Source organism: Pholcus phalangioides, unplaced genomic scaffold (genome assembly GCF_987345545.1).
Source record: "Pholcus phalangioides strain wild (caught in Gottingen) unplaced genomic scaffold, Ppha-v1.0 ptg000029l_1, whole genome shotgun sequence".
Classification (NCBI taxonomy): domain Eukaryota; kingdom Metazoa; phylum Arthropoda; class Arachnida; order Araneae; family Pholcidae; genus Pholcus; species Pholcus phalangioides.
In genome coordinates this window covers 567,004-584,196 of record NW_028301619.1, presented here as the reverse complement: position 1 = coordinate 584,196, position 17,193 = coordinate 567,004, and the positions used below count along the sequence as shown (strand labels likewise).

The following is a 17,193-nucleotide window of genomic DNA, read 5'->3' as shown; positions in this document are numbered from 1 at the left end:
ATTGAGTTCCCCCCCCCCCAAAATATATAATTAAAATTTTGAAGGCCATGAATGAATTTAAAAATCCTGCTACTCTCTAAAGTGACATCATTCAAACAACACACGATTAGGTGCAGCACAGAAAAAAAGGAGGAAAAAAAGAGCTGGATTGTGTAAAGAAGGTGAAAAGGAATTTTTTTTATAAATATCCCAAAAAAGTGCAAGAGGCGATGACTAGCCAACTAGTTGGAAACAGTTGTCATTTTTAATAATTTTTTAGGGCTTTAATAATTGCACTCTACCTCTAATTTTTTTGTTTTCGTTTGTTTCTGGATGAGATGAATGTACTTGCATCTCTGAGATTTATAAGAATAGTCAAGATTGTGGGCATTCTCTTCAGGCATTCAATTGGTTCACTGAAACACGTCTAGATTGCCCTATCAATGCAGAATTTCATTTATTGTAAAACATGCTTTCACCCTTAGACAAAGAAGGGATGCCTGTCGAAACATAATCAAGGAAAAAAAAAAGAGGATGTGTGCTCTTGTCTTTCTCTACAAAAATACCCTTCCTTGGTGCCTGACCGGGCAAATTGCTACTGGACAGGGCTAGATAAAACAAGCAGACAGAACAATGTGTACAGGGTGAAAATTTCTTTTTTTTACGAAAACAATCAGAAAAGGTTTCCATTTAACTGTGGGTGCTCAAGCAGCCACAGCATCCCCCGGTTCCGATGACACTGCTAAAACATATGGTATCTGATACCGTTCATCCCTTAGGCAAAAACCGGGATCAAAGTCTATATCAATTGTTTTGAAATCAGAGGATCCAGTAAGATTTAAGGCACATAGCCAAGAAACAGGCAGAATTTTAGCTTTTCAATTTTTTTTCCGTGTTTGATATTTGTGAAAAAAAAGAGAAATCTATGTAGGAGATTTTTATTTCTGAATTAATTCTGTGGGTGCTCTGCCCTGTTCTTGAAAATGCTGGGGGTGCTCAAGCACCCACAGCACCGCTCACTCTGACGCCACTGACTATCCACAATATTTAAAATCCTTGAACTTGTGATTAAAGAGGCTTCTTAGGTAACACCTCTTGTGTAGGTGTGGAAAGTTGTTTTGGTTTCTTCTTTCTTTGATTGCACCTAGGCTGAAGATGTTACGGTTTTTCTGAGAGTCATAGTGAAAAAGAGGTAGTGAGTAATCCTTGCTGATGTAGCCAATATATATTTGGCACATTTTGCTGCAGTGAAACCAGTGGATTTTTAAAGCATATTACCTATGTCACTGAAGCATTTCCGGTAGAATGCAAAGGAGCAAGGAATAGGGTGAATTAAACTTGCTGTAAAAATGCAAAAGTTAATAAAGCATAGCTAGTCTTCTTTAAATTACAGTTGAAGAAATAAATTCCTGCATTTTTTTTTTCAAAGGTAATGTTCACTGGTAAGATATTAGTTTGCTGCCTAATTTATAAATTGGGAGCTTATCTTTCTGTATTATTATAAACGTTGCTTAATTATTCTTTTTAGGAAAAAAAAAATCAACTTCCTTTTGTATGTATTGACAAACATCATATATTTTTTAAATTATGCTTTTTAAAAATATTGCAATTAATAGAAACTTCATGAATTTTAAAGGACAGTTTTGTGCCAATTATTTTTAAATTGACAGTGTGATCAATGAAGTATTGTAATGTTATAATAACCTTTTTTTTTTATCAGGTATGCAGCTGATCCCAATCCGTCTCCAGGTAATAAATATTTCATTTATTCATTCCATCAAGTATATAAAAAAAGTATCTACCAAAAAAAAAAAAAATTATTATATTTCATTAAAATTTATCTATCCCCTCAATTGATATGCATCACTTTGTTCCATTAAATCATGTTCAAATACCTTATTACAATAAAAGTCTGTGGATCTAGAAAGATTTTCCAGGTAACATTTCGCATCATTGCTATTATTATACAGGGTGATTAAAAAAAGATGGGCCAAACTCTCTTTATGAGATGGACATTCACATCAAACCAAACATTTATCATCATAGCTCACTAGGTCGCAAATGAAACCTAAAATCACTGCAGGGCTCCTGGAGTAAGAGAATATCTATGCCTTGTTTCTGGACAAATCTGCATATGGTGTTGGTCAAGGCTGGAACTGGAGGGGCGGGGGGGGGGAACTGTCCTGGGTGGCAAAATTTAGGAGGGGGTGGCAGTTTTTTAGGTGGAAACAAAAGAGCATCGTAATAAAATTATTGAATTTAAAATTGTGGGAGCGGCAAAATCATGTTTGTTCCCAAGCGGCAAAAACCCTAGTTACAGCCCTAGTGTTCATGGCAACCTGGCTCTTATCACAGTGGAATTGCAGAATATTTATTTTCTGTTGGTCCATTTGTTATGTCACCCGATTGCCTTACCTGGAAATTAGAGGTGAGATTCATGGTGAATGTGGCTAGATGGAATTTCAGCTTGAAATCTCTGGATATTCTCTGCTTAATGGCTTGGGCCTTTACTGCATCGGGGCACATTATCGTGATGGCATCCTTGTACATTCTTGTGTTTAGGACGTATTTGTCCAGGTTAGCATAGGACAATTATTCAATTAGGTCTCTTTTCATTCTTCATTTGTTGGTGGTCTTTCACATGCCACAAGGGGTGTCTCTACTTTACTTTCTGAAAATTTGAAAATGTGATTTTCTATCCAACAATAAGATGCAATACTAGATTTTTTCATTTTGTTGCACATCTCATATTAGAGGTGTATGTAGAGGGCCTGTGCCTCCCCCACCATGATGATCAAATATTTTAAACATTTTTGCTAACCTTAATATAATAAAATAAAATTTTGAAAGAAAATGCCTTTATATGTGCTATCTTAATCATTGTCTTAATTTTAAATGTTTTTTGAAGGTTAGTTACTGAAAATTCCATGAAAGAAATTTCTTGTGCCCATCCCCCCCTTAAACCCTGTGTGCCTCCACCAAAGATCAATCCTGTGTATGACCATCTCATACATTTGTCTATTTTTAGTTTACAACTAAACTGATCTGTTAATTTTTCTTACCTATTTTTTGCAACCCCTGCAGGGAATGTAATAAATTTTCCCATTCTTTTTAGAATCTTTAGTAATCTCAGATTAAAGTTTTTACACAACATATACGTAACAAAAAATAAAAAATGTGTTGCAGCAACATCCCATGATATCAGCAAAATCCATTTTCCTTTGTTTTAATACTAAAAATAAATTTTAGAAGATCTGGTACGATGAGAATAATTTGGATTTAAGCTAAATTCTTTACAACTTTTTATCTGAAAATTATATTGGCTATCTCATGTTCATAGAGAAATTTTGAACTGTTCAACCTAACATAAGGGGAGCTGTGATCATTTCCATTTAATTAGATATAAGTGTATGCAAAAGATTAACTTTTTTATTCAAAAGTTTCTTTATTTGTTTCATTTCATTGTTTCTTTGTCTAAAATTTTGATTAGGACATCATCTATAATTTCCTCTATGAAAAGCACAGAAAAATAAACATACAGAATATAAGTTTTCTTGTCTAAATATTCATATTTTTTTTATACTTTTTGTTCTCAGATCGACGCCATTTTGATAATCCAGTGTATGCATACCAAGGAATGCCAACACCTTGCAGTACTAGTCAACTCAACAATACAGGAACAAAACATATCTATAATGATCTTGGTATGAAAAGTAACTTGGCCAAAGCAAAATTGTCAGGAGATGAAGAAAATGACTCTGGTGCAATCACCGAAAAAGGTATAAAAGAAATGAGTAAACATAAGATTTATAAATATAATAGCATTTCTATCATTTCCACTATCTACTTTTTCTTGTGGCTGAATATATTCTTGATATATTCCAATCAGGGGGCAGTCCCAGGCATGAGGCAACAAGGCAGTTGCCTTTGAGCATTACAATTGTTATGAATTATGATGGAATTTTTACATACAAAAACAAATGTTCCAAGAATTATGTAAATGTAAAAATGAAAATGGATGGAACTAGATAGTTTGGTGAGAAAAGTTGAAACAATTGATAATAAACATCAGTGTGTGTTGGAAACAAAAATTAGACATTGACAACAGTTATTAACTGCGACTTTTGTAACTGTGTTGTTATATACACATTTGAGGACATCCTACACAAAATGCAGGATTTAAGCAGAGTGGCACTAGGCTGCAAAAAAAGAGATTGAAATGCATTGATAATGTACTCTGTATTTTATATTGACTTTGACTGCTTTTCAAAACTTCAGCTTAAAATGCATATATGCACAATTCAAATTTTCCAGTTCAGAGCTATCTACAGCCGTAACTATTCATCAGAAAAATACAAAGTGTTGGAAATGTCTTAATCAGTTCTGGCATTCACCACTAGTGTTTTCTAGGCCAATTTCAGTGCACATCCTAATTTCTCACAAACATGTGATCAGACTGCTCAAGTTTTCATGCCTGGGCATCTAAACACCTCCAGCAGAGCCATTTCCGTTCTCATTTCTGAACTAACATAATTTATTTGTTCATGATTAAAAAATCAAAATTTCACAAGTTCACATTTACAATTTCTTACAAATTTTACAATGCTTAGAAGAATATTGGGAATGAAAGCAATACAGAGTTGCTCCAGACCAACTTAAACAGGATTGGAGCATGGGCAAATGAATGGAGTATAATTTTTAGCATTGACAAGTGCATGTCACTCATTTTAGTTTGAACAACCCATGGTTTACTTACGAGTTTAATAGTGCTCACACACTATCCCGGATGCAACTATAGTCAGCGCCGTCTTAAGGCATGGGCCCACCCGGGCACCTTAAGAGAAGAGGGGGCCTCAGAAAAACGAGAAGTAGTTAAATTTTTCGAGAATATACCAGGTAAGGTCTCAGAAAAATCACTTAGCCCGGGGGGCCCATGATGCCCTTGAGACAGCCCTGACTATAGTCACCGATTCTGGAATTCTCATTGACGAACAGCTCAAGTTTTCTAATTATTGTTCAGCAGTGGTCAAAAAAGCTGATAGAACACTGAGTTTCATTGACTTTCTCCTGAAGTCATTTGATCATTTTTGTTGCACCATGGTCATTTTTTGCACACAAGGAATAATTAGACCGGGACCTACAATTTATTGCCAATTCTGAACAGCAGGCTTGTTTTTATACTCTTCAAGAGATTGGTGCGCTAACCTTTTGGTGGGGAACTCCCTGCAGTAGCAATTTTTTCTGTGATCATCTCGCCGTTTTTGTTGTACCCCTGTGTCACAAAAGTTTTCTGACAAGGATCAACCGGGTATCGAACTCGCAACACCTGTAAACATCCTTTTGGTACTTTATGCTAGTGTCTTATCAACCTGTGTTACTGCGCCCTTCTCCTAAAGTCATTCTTTTGCTTTTCTGAGGCTTAGTTCATCATGGACTGGAGTATGCTGTGAGGTTTTGGAGACCATACCTACAGAGGGACATAGACTTTGTTGAGGGGGGTTGCAGAGAAGAGCTACACATGTCCTTATTGGCACACAGGGCTTAAGTTATGAAGAGACTTAATTTTTTGAATACGCTTACACTGGATGAACGCAAATGTCGGGGAGATATGATCGAAGAGTTCGAAATTTTCAATGGGATAGATAGGATAGACCATGAACTTTTAGTACACCGCCAATCGACTGCTTTTACAAGGGGACACCAGTATCGATTGGTAAGGGATAATGCAATGTTTACATCAGAAGAATTCAGGTGTTAGGGGATATGATTGAAGCATTCAAAATTTTCAACGGGATGAATGGGATGGACCATGGATTATTAATATGCTATCAATTCACTGATTGAACAAGGGGACTGGTATTGATTGGTAAAGGACAACTCCAGGTTGAGGTGCCACAGGGAGTTTTTCTCTAATAGAGTTGTGAATAAATGGAATAGCTTACCCCTGGGGATAGTAAATTCTAACACAATTGCCACATTTAAAAAGAAATACGATAAACATGTTGGAGTGAATCGAGAAACTATCCATACTTTGATAAGACAACATCAATATTTTTATGGGCATTGTATTATATTTTATTATGCACGAGGCACAGTTCAAAGGGGTGATCAGTAATGAAATGAAAACAATTGAAAAAAATGACATTTATCAGTGGTTTTAAAAATTTTCATGATTACTTTATTTTTCTACACAATGTTCATATCGTTTCAAACACTTTGATATCGTGAAACAAGCTTCTTCAAACCTTCTGCATAAAATTCCACTGCCTGAGATTTTAGCCAGTTTTACACTGAGGTTTCTAATTCCTCACTTTCCTTAAAGCGTGTAGACGCAAGCCAATTTTTGAGATGTCCAACAAGATGGTAGTCACTGATCGGGACTATAAGGGGGATGATCAAAAATCTCCCATCCGAATTTTTGAATTGTTTTCGTAGTGCTTGCTCCATCAGAAAGAAATTCATCTCCATCATGGTTAAAGAGGTCGAGAAAAGCACTTGCAGACGCCATTCTGTGATCTCTGTGAGCATTTTTGGTATCCATCGTGCACACAGTTTCTGATAACTTAGAGTTTCAGTCACGATTCTCAACAATGTTGTCCTAGAAACTTCTGGAAATTTTAGAGGAAGATTGCTTATCATAAAGTGAGGATTTTCTTTCGCTTTTGCATTCATACGCTCAATGAGATCGTCAGCCCAGACACTAAATCTGCCACTCATCTGCTCATCGTGAACGTTTGAACGACCTTCTTTAAACTCATGATACCATTGCCTCACTTTTCCTTCACTCATTGCGGTAGGCCCATATGTTTCACACAATCAACGGTGAATTTGAGCAGCATTATGTCCTCTTGCATTTAGAAATCTAATCACTGATCAAATTTCACAACTGGCGGGATTTGTTACTACCGCACTCATTTTAACACTGTCTTATGAAGGCAGACGACAATATGGCAGTTACATTCCCAACAGACCAAGTAATGCTACTACGCATGTGCGAACCAATTGGTATTGCCATTTATTTTTTATACGTGATCGGCCCTTAATTTTGAACCGTACCTTGTATATATAGTTTTTAATTTTTATAATTGCACTTTTAATTGGGGGTGCTGTATTTTAGAAATATATGACATTCATATTCGTATGGGCATGTCTTCCCAGCCACCTCGTTGAGCATCTTGCCTGTTGTGGCCTTATATTTGTATTTTTTTTATACGTGATCGGCCCTTAATTTTGAACCGTACCTTGTATATATAGTTTTTAATTTTTATAATTGCACTTTTAATTGGGGGTGCTGTATTTTAGAAATATATGACATTCATATTCGTATGGGCATGTCTTCCCAGCCACCTCGTTGAGCATCTTGCCTGTTGTGGCCTTGTATTTGTATAATATACGAGAGAGGGGGCAGAAATAGCTATTTGATAGTTATGGTAGTCAGTTCTTCATAAAACTTAATTGCATTCTATGGTTTTACTTCCTCTTGTGACATGTCTAACTTAATCTCTTAATTTGGGAATAGTTCAGAAACATTTTAATTGCATCATGCATATTATATATTATATGTGCTAATCACTAATTTTGCAATTTTTTCCCATTAGGTGCTTGTGGTGGAAGCTGTGATACTGTAGGTTTGAAATCGAAAGACTTTGAATATAATCCAAATATTTATCACAGTATTGAGGATCTAAAACCAAATCTTTCAAAAAAAGAACCATTTTATGATGAAGTGAAAGTTAACGGCGAAGGTGTGTCTTTTTTTTTTTTCTTTTTTAAATTGTACTTCATTACTTGTTTTAAGCAAGAATTGAAACCCTTTCACTTCCAGAACAAAATGTGGACAAGAGAAATAAAAAATAAAATAGTCAACATTAATATTTAATCTTAAAATTCAAATTATTTTTTAAGCTAGTTAAATAGTTCTATAAATTTTTAATATCATTGCTCACTGTCATTTAAAAATCAATATACAGTAGAACCTTGATTGACTAAGGCATATGGCCAGACTGAGATGGGAAAGTCATGTATGTCTTTCACTGGCGCAGCACATGACAAATGAGAAACTAGTCAATATTGGATGATTTGAAAATATTTTTGTATAATTTTTACAATTGGCCACTACGTATAAAAATTTTATTTTCATTCATTTGTGAATAAAGTTATGTATTCAGCACAGGCTTTCATTTTTTGTACTTTTGGTGATCATCTCTTACTCAATAGAGCAAAGAGTTGCACAATATTTTTTGGTATATAACTCAATTGTTGAGCCCCGCATGCAATACTGCCATGATCTTGTGGTTCAAATCCTATTCCCTCATACAGTTCATATTTATCTGGGAGTTTTAACATGTGGTGTTTGCATTTCCTATAGTCTGTGTTCACTAATTTCATCTAGACTGGAAGAAGAAGAAAAATTCTCTGACATATATTTCTCTTGATGTTTGATAGCTATTGTGGCATTGGGAAGATATTTTAGTTGAAAATGATTGGGAAAACTAACAGAAAATGTTTTAGTGACTGCAACATAACTGGTTTTCCAGAAGATGGGGCAGTCTGAAGAAAATTGTAGTGATGGTGAGAAATGTGAAGAAATAGACAAAAGTAATGGCGTAGCAAAAATTTCTGAATACAAAGGCCACAAAACAGGCAAACTGCCTAATAAGGTGGCTGAAAAAATAATGTCCATAGAAAATATGGATGTTAAATATATCTATAAATTAGCATTTATGATATGAAGCAAAATAAATAGGAGGGGGTATCTAAGTAACACCACCAAATAACTGCTCTTTTTCCCATAGTTACAGTAAAAAAAAAGGTATAGAAAAATATATTTCTACCGTCCTGAAATGCACATTTCCAGTTCTTTCACTGTGTGTCATGAGATGACTGGAAAGAAGGCGGCGCAAGTTGCACTATACTGCTTATATCAACCTGGATCTACTTACTATACTGCCTACTACCTGGGCAATTTACTATTTTTTTATTTTCAGAGGTGAGTTTTGCTAGAAAAATGTGTATAAACATGGGGGCCTCACTCTAAAAATATACTCAGTGGGTAATTTTCCCACTTTGTCTATATGGAGGCAAAATGCTCCTTGTTTTTGGAGGTGGTTGCAGAATTTTCCACATCATATATAGTTATAAACAGTGAGGATACAGAGTGGATTCAGTATTATTAAGCACTAGGAGGCTGTTTTGATTGTTTGTTTTATGTGTGACGCTGTTCAGGTTAGCATGATTGTTGGTTTTATGTGTGACGCTGTTCAGGTTAGCATGATTGTTGGTTTTATGTGTGATGCTGTTCAAATTAGCATATTAGAGAACTACAAATTGTTACCAAACCTATAAATCTTTGTAATTTTTTTGACAGCCCAAGAACCTTCTGTAAATGGAGATGTGTATGATCACTTACAATACAACAGACCAAGTACTGAAATAAAGCCACAGTATCACAGAATGGGTGATACTTTACGGAAACAGGAAAAAGAGTAAATATTTTGACCATCTTGAGTACTGTTTCACTTCTCAGCCTGTAGAGCATTTGTGTCAAAGCACCTTTTCTGTATCTTGCATCCTGTTGAGAGAATAGAGATTGATAGTAAATCTGTACATGCTCATGTATATGTGATGTCATTATATGAAAGGTCATTAATTTTTTTTGTTTCGTTTTTGTTTTTTTTATTGAAGGGATTTAGTCAAATTTTGTGTTTGTTTATTATAGCTTCTAGCTGAATCAGACATTTTTATGACATTTGCATTTTGTCTTAGAAACTGACTTTTCAGCCATGTTTACCATTGCACTATCAATTTGTGTGTCTAGTAATTTATTGAGGGGAAATATGCAGCCATTTTAATGTTTTGTTTTAGTTGTATGTTTGAGATGCCTGGACTACCAGATCTAGGTTTTTAGTACTTTTACATGTGAAAAGTTATTTTCATTTCTTTTGCAAACATCATGAGAGCTTTATAAACAAGAGATGGGATACCTAAGATTTTTCAAATTTAATAATTAAATTTATGAAAATCTTATTTCAGTCCAAATAAAATAAAATATTTCTCTCCTTTTTTTTAAAATAATTTTAATGTTTTTTTATTGAAAAATAAACTGGTTTTTCTGAAGTCAAGTTTGTCAACTACTTTCTTTAATAAAATTTTATAAGTTCAAATTTAAAATATTATAAGGAATTATGTGTGTAAGGTGACTGAGTGATATCGAAAAAATGTCATTTTCAGTATTATCTTGTTATGAGCTCCTCTGAGAACATTTTAGGAGAAACATTCAAGTGAAGTTTTTATTTAAATTATGCTTTTTGCAAAAACAAATTTTGTAAGCAATGAACACCTTTTCTGAACGTAAAAACATGTGTAGATAAAAATAAGTTATATGCTGACAATTTTCTTTTGCTTTATTATTTGATTCCAGTCACCATTCAAAGTTGGTGATTATCTAAAAATTGGAAGCTCTTGTGTTTGTTGCTATCAAATTAGTGTTATATTTGGTGTTTGGACATTATTAATATAATCACATGTGTGCACTCATTTAGATAAAAGTTGTTTTATGAAACAAGATAATATTTTTTAAGCATCAACCTTTTAGTTACTATCTTTGGGATATATCAGATAAAACTTTCTTCAAACAAACTAAATACTGCCAGTGCAAGAACAATCCATACTTATTTGCTTAAATTTTATCTTTCAACAATTAGCAAGTCTATATACATATTGAAAGTCAATTACTATATTCATTATACTGCTAAAAAAAAAATTTGGGGGGGGGGGGTTATCGCGCTAAGGAGATATAAACTCCAACTTTAAAATTTTGTGATACCAAGCTGATAGGTTATTGCTAATTGTGTGGAATCATTATTTAATCCTCTATGGTTCACCCCTATAAAGACATGCATTGGTTTTTTCCGCAAATAAGAATGTAAATGAATGCTGTTGGCATTGGTGTACGCTAAGAGACTGGTGATTCTGACCACCCTTCCCAAGCCAAGATTATAGTGTTATTTTGCAGGAAAAGGCATAAACCCCCCCCCCCCCGAGAAACTTTTGCATATGCCTATGGCTGCTAGCATATTTTCAATTGACACAATATATATAAACATAGCTATTTAATTAGAGACTTGTGTATTTGAAATACAAAATAATGCAATATTTTTTCAAATATACAAAGAACATTTGCGGGGTAAGATATAGTTTCTTTTTTGTACTGTTATCTGTAAAATACAAATGTTTCTTGATATGCTGTCATCCCCATCTGACATGAGTTTATGTAAGCGATATTGCAGTTATATAGCCAGACTTATCAACAACACATAAAGGATGGTTCTAATAAACCATCCAAGTTCGCATTCTTCTAAACCATATAAATTGGATTTTTTAACATTTTTGTACAAAATGTCATCTATAAATCTGTGTTCAGATGGCAAAATGTTACAAGTCACTTTTCCCAAAAAAATTGAGTTGTTTGCATTCCCGTGGCTTGTTCTTTAAAATTTTGGAAGGAGGCAAAATTCAATCGTTCTCTTTTAGTTCATGAGGAAACAATGAAGACAAATTGTAATAAGTCAAAAAGCCGCAGTATCGCATGTCGACAAAATATCATTTACAAATTCATCATCATGAAATTTTAAAAAAGTGACAACATTTTGTCATCTGAGTACAGAAATAATAATATGAGCTTAGACTCCCTGGCCATTTTTCATCTTCAATCCATTCTGGTGTGTAATAATTAGTTTTTGCAGTGTTTTGTTTTCACCATAAGTTTTAATATTTGTTTCGATTATTACAAATCATTACCATTCATAGAAGATTTAGCATAATGATCTTTCTCAGTGTCATTACTTCAGAACTCGTCCATAGCAATATCATCATTAGGAGCACAATGAAAGTTTTGAAAATAACTCAAACAATGAAGACTATCTTCAAGAGTAATAATTACTTTGGCTTTATTGTTGATGGCAATAAACTTATAAGGAATAGGAAACAGATTTTGTTACCTTAGAATCAAATAAAAAAAAAATTACTATTGCATAAAAGTTGTAAGTTGAAAAAGTATAAAATATACAATAATAAACCAATAAATTTTGAAAAATTAGCAATGCTGCATTGAGTTTGCCTACAAAATTATCTGGATCAAGGACCAGGGCAGTAACTTTGATTTTTGTTAGGAGGGGCAAATTAGCTTTTGCTGCTTTCCCTTATTTCACCCCATTTTTTTTTCATGTTTTGAAGCTAAAGTTTTATCTCTAAATTTTGTCACCCCTACAAGGGTGGGTCTGATAGGGCTGTAGCCTTGGTACAATTAGTTTGTTTTTTCATGCTAGTGAGCTCACTATAGAAGGACCAAGGTAGTTTCCCCTTTCTCCCCCCTCCAGTTCAGGTCCTGTCAAGGACAGATAATATTTATTTCTATGACTAAGTATATGACTAATTACACATTTAAAAAATAAATTGATTATTTTCATATGTTTTGATTAGTTACGAGCAAAAATATATTAAAAACAATATAATGAAAAACAAGAGCTAGTGCATGAATAAAAGTACTATTCTATTTAGGCATAAAAGGAATCTCTGTCAACAGAAAGGGAATAACTTATTTGCTTGGAATGGGTACCTAAACGTTCACTGTATATATTTTAATATGCATGCATGTTTTGAGACAAAATAAATGAACATTTTTACCTTTAGAAAATTAAATTTTGATTAGCAAAGTCAAATAGTTGTTACCTTGAACTTTATTTCCAATTCCCTCAACTTGGTGTGGTTTTATAAATCTTCGAACACATGAAATTTTAGTAGCTTTTGGAAACGACACCAACAAAAAATGAATTTACTCTTCCTAGATAACGTATGGTGCTATATAGCCATATCTTGTATTGAAATAAAACCAAAAGATGTATTTTCTAATACAATAAACTTTTGACAAAAGAAATTTGTACAATGGGTTTTTGACTATTTATTTTACCATGTATATTCAAATATACTCTGGACCATAGAGGGTTACGTCTCTGATTTAAGAAAATTATTAGATTTAGATTATTACATTTTGCTGATAAACAAGAAATATGATAAATTTGGGATGCAAATCTGTGTTGACTAAAAACACTGGAATGGATCTTAAAAGAAAATCTTACTGCAAATTTAACAGTATTCATCACAAACTCGTGTACATTTTTACATGGTTTCAAAATGTTTTATCTCTTGTTAATTTTCATTCTTTAGTACAAGAACGTTTTGTTTTCATGGACTCTTCATTGATGTTTCTGTGAGCTTGACACTTTGACCATATTTTGTAATGGGTGGTTATGATTAAAGTTCCTGCACTCTGAGTAGTTTTTCTCAAACACTACTCATCCAAATACAGACAAATTTTCAGGATGTCTTAATGAGACCATGGAAGAGAGACTTATGCAACAACATAAAAAGTTCAACTCTTGACCACCAGGTGAAAAAGTGGCATTCTTTTATTACGTTGTTTTTCCTCCCATGGTTCATATAGCGTATATATCAAGTTTTAATGTAATCCGTCCACAAGAACAGGCACTACATAGATCTGAGTAGTTTCAGTGTAGTGCCCATTCTTGTGAATGTATTCCATTGATTGGAACTTGATGTATACAGTATGTGGACCATGGGGGAAAAGAACAATGCAATAAGAGAGCGCTACTTTTTCACCTGGTGGTTAAAAACTGAAATATTTTTTATTGCTTAAATCTCACCTCTAATGGTCTCATTAAGATATCCTAAAAATTTGGCTGTATTCGGATGGAAAGTGTTTGAGAAAACAACTGCTCAGAGTACGGGAACTTTGATTATAATCACCCTGTATTCATCTTCTATGTTTCATAATTTGAAATTACTTCTTACACACTTAGTTCTGCCTTTTGTGTTTGACATTATGAATATATGTTGAGCTTATCTTTTTAAAACGTATCGTGTAAGCTATACTATGAAGAATCCGAGCGTATTCTGATGCATAAAATGCTTCAGAAAACTTTACTGTTTTGTTGATGGGTTTCAATCACTTATTTGTAGTTTGTTCACTTTGTGGAAATATTTGACTGAATATTTAAATCTGAACCAAAAAAAGGTTTTCTCTTAAAATTAAAAATTAGATTAAAACAATGTATGATTAAGAAAATGTTTATTATTTAGTGGTTGACTGAAAACAAATGTTTCAATAATTAGTGTTGTCACTGATGCACTGTAACGCATCAAATTCCTAAACTTTTAAATAACGATTCATAAAATTTTCATTTGCATATTCCATTTGACCCCAGGTTTTTCCTGCAACCCAGGATCCCAAATGAGTTACAATGTAGTGACAGTGACATTGCTGTAATTATCTCATTGGTTGCAGATATTAAGGGGTTTTTCCATACTGTGAAAAATGGTTTGAAGTTTTTATTGATATATATTTTTTTATTGCATTTTTTTCTTCAATTACCTCATGACTCATAATTCCTTACATTGAATGAGAATTTGTCAGACCCGCAATGTATAGTGTTATAAAAGTCTTGTACATTTGTATGTCATATATATATATTTTTATAACTTACGAAAATTGAGGAATGGAAAACAAAATGCATTATGTTAGACTTTTATGTAGTTGTGATGTATTTTTTCAGTGTCGAATTGTGGAAAATTAATGATATTGCAGTTTTTTGGGAAGGAAGAAAAAAAAACCTGGTTCTCTTCAATTGCTAGCTAAGTGTTTTATTGTAAACAGAGTGAATAAATCACTGAAATTTTTTGTGTAGATACATTTATTAGACTGTTCAATCTTGAAAAATATTGGAATCCAGTCTTAGCAATCAATGTTAGTAAAAATGCTGAGGCACATACAAAATTACCAAATGTGCTATTGGTGCATATGGCATATTGTCTTTGTCATATCTATAAAAATGATCATTTCATCCATTTTTTAAGAAAGCTGATTCTAATATTGCTCAGTCATGAGATTTTTCCTTCATATAATATGATTGAATATCAATGATTTCTGTTAGTGATCAAAACTAGGTATCAATATACAAGGTGTTTCAAAAAGAATCACCCGATATGAAAAGTGTATATTACAAAAAATATTGAACACAGACACACTTAAGATTAATTTTATATTACATGGCTAATCAAAGTTAGTTTTACAAACCAAATTAAAAGTGCTCAATATGTCTACCTTGGGATGTATGCACCTTATGTCTGTACAGTATTCAAATTCGTCCCAAACTTTTGCAAGCATGTTTGCATCCACTGTGAATAGATTTCTGTGCACTATGTGTGAAACTCTGTCAGATGCACTACGCATTTTCGTCTGACATGCGGGGACGGCCAGGAGATTTCCCTTTATGCAGACAACCCATGTCTCAGAATTGTTTATACCATTGCCTAATGCTCTGAGCAGTAGGAAGTTCAATACCAGGGTATTGTTGCATTTAAAAGCATGATTTGTTACGGACTCGCACTTCGCGAAGCTTAGAGCACAAAACAATTTCTGTTGTGTAGTCGCCATCTTGACAAACACTGAAGTGGTGGCCAAAGGAAGAGTGTTAGCGCTACCTGTCAGCAAACTGCATGAAACTCTAGATTTCCTTCTTTCTACCTATGCATTATTTGATCCAAATGGATTTGAATCTGAATAGTTATTTTTTTCAAATTGAATGATTCTTTTTGAAACACCCTGTATTTAGTTTATTGAGGAAAAATACAACTGCATGTATATTTTTTAAAGTTTAATGAATGCTGAAATAGGGACATTCTACTTGGTGCAATTTTGCTTAGATTGTACAGTATTGATCACATTTCACACATGGGAAAGGTCAACAAGGCTTTAACCAGAGGACTCAAAGATTAACCTTGTTACGTTTTTAACTCTCACACTGTAAATTTTGGTTGAAAAATGAATTTATATTAGAAAATAGGGACTCCATGATGGAGGAAGGGGGTATTGGTAATGATAGCTAGTAATTCAAAATCAGTGATATCAACTGATGTGGTAGAAAAATTGGCATTGCTAATAGACGCTGGAAAAATATATGAAATTAACTTCTTTTTTCAAAACAGTTTGGAAACATTTTATCAAATGGTTTAGAATGTTTTTCCATCCCAAGTTCAACCCTATATTGTTAATTGGTGGATATTTATAAAACATGGCAGTGTTCTGTTTTGGCTATCCAAACATCGTTTTTTGTCTCAAAAAAATATAGCTATGCTTAGCAATATATTCTATAATCTCAGATGGAATTTCTATGTTCTTTCTAAATATAAACTTCGCTATGTTTCTATGGATCTCATTTTCAGCCTGGTTAGAATTGCTGAAATAATATTGACTAAGATTTTTGTTATTATTTTCCCAATTTTTTTTGTTTCAATTGAAAACATTGAATAGAAATAGAAAACGAGTTTTCTTACTAAATCAATTTTTTTTTTATTTCAGTAAGTCTTCATAACAATCTCTGAGAATGATTTTTCATAGTGCTGAAAATTAATATATGGGAACATGTTTACATGAAATTTTTTAGAACTTTTATGAGATTGTCAGAAATAAAAATTTAGTTTAAAACAAACTTTTTGGACTCTTCCAGTGGGAAGCACCACAGAAATCACCTTAACGTAATCATGAGTTCCTATGGGGCCTTTTTTTGTCCCAAAACGATAAAATAAAACATACTCTAATTACTTTGGAAAATCATTTTTGAAACTAGTTTCTGCTGCGTATTATAGAAAATTGTTTTCTATAGTAATTAGAGTATGTCTTATTATTTTATCATTTTGGGCCAAATTAGCCAACGTTTACAGTAGTATGAAAAATGATAATATTCAAATCACTAAAGTCTGTTTAATCCAATCCCATCCACAAGTAGAATAATCTACAAATTTTTTTTTTATCACCCAATGCAGAATTATCTGCAAAATGGTGAGATTGCTCCTTATCACTGGAAAGCTTAATAATCCGCTTACACCAGTGGTTGCTTTGCATGAAATGTGAAAACATCTGTGAAAATGTTTGAAAGCAAAAAAAAAGAAAAAAAATCGGAAGTTATAATTCGACTGGGTTCAACTAATTGAAACTTTCAAATACTGTGGTTTTGCCTTTTTCTTCAACAAATCCTTCACTTTACTGTACAGGTATGTAAGAACCAGTTTCATTATCTATGAATGTTGATATGGTCAGAATTGAGTTGAGTGCATTAAATTTAAAAAGTGAGATGATTT

At 33.2% G+C, this 17,193-nt stretch overlaps 1 protein-coding gene across 2 annotated transcripts in view; it reads left to right on the top strand.

Annotated features, from left to right (window-relative positions):
* LOC149067549 (uncharacterized) overlaps positions 1-17,193 on the top strand; it is a 224,640-nt gene that overhangs the window by 206,393 nt on the left and 1,054 nt on the right. For both annotated transcript variants that reach the window (XM_089252465.1, XM_089252466.1), the window contains exons 23-26: positions 1,700-1,728; positions 3,576-3,758; positions 7,578-7,724; positions 9,347-9,464. In XM_089252465.1, the coding sequence (XP_089108591.1) occupies positions 1,700-1,728; positions 3,576-3,758; positions 7,578-7,724; positions 9,347-9,464 (477 nt within the window). The remainder of the gene's footprint in view (positions 1-1,699; positions 1,729-3,575; positions 3,759-7,577; positions 7,725-9,346; positions 9,465-17,193) is intronic.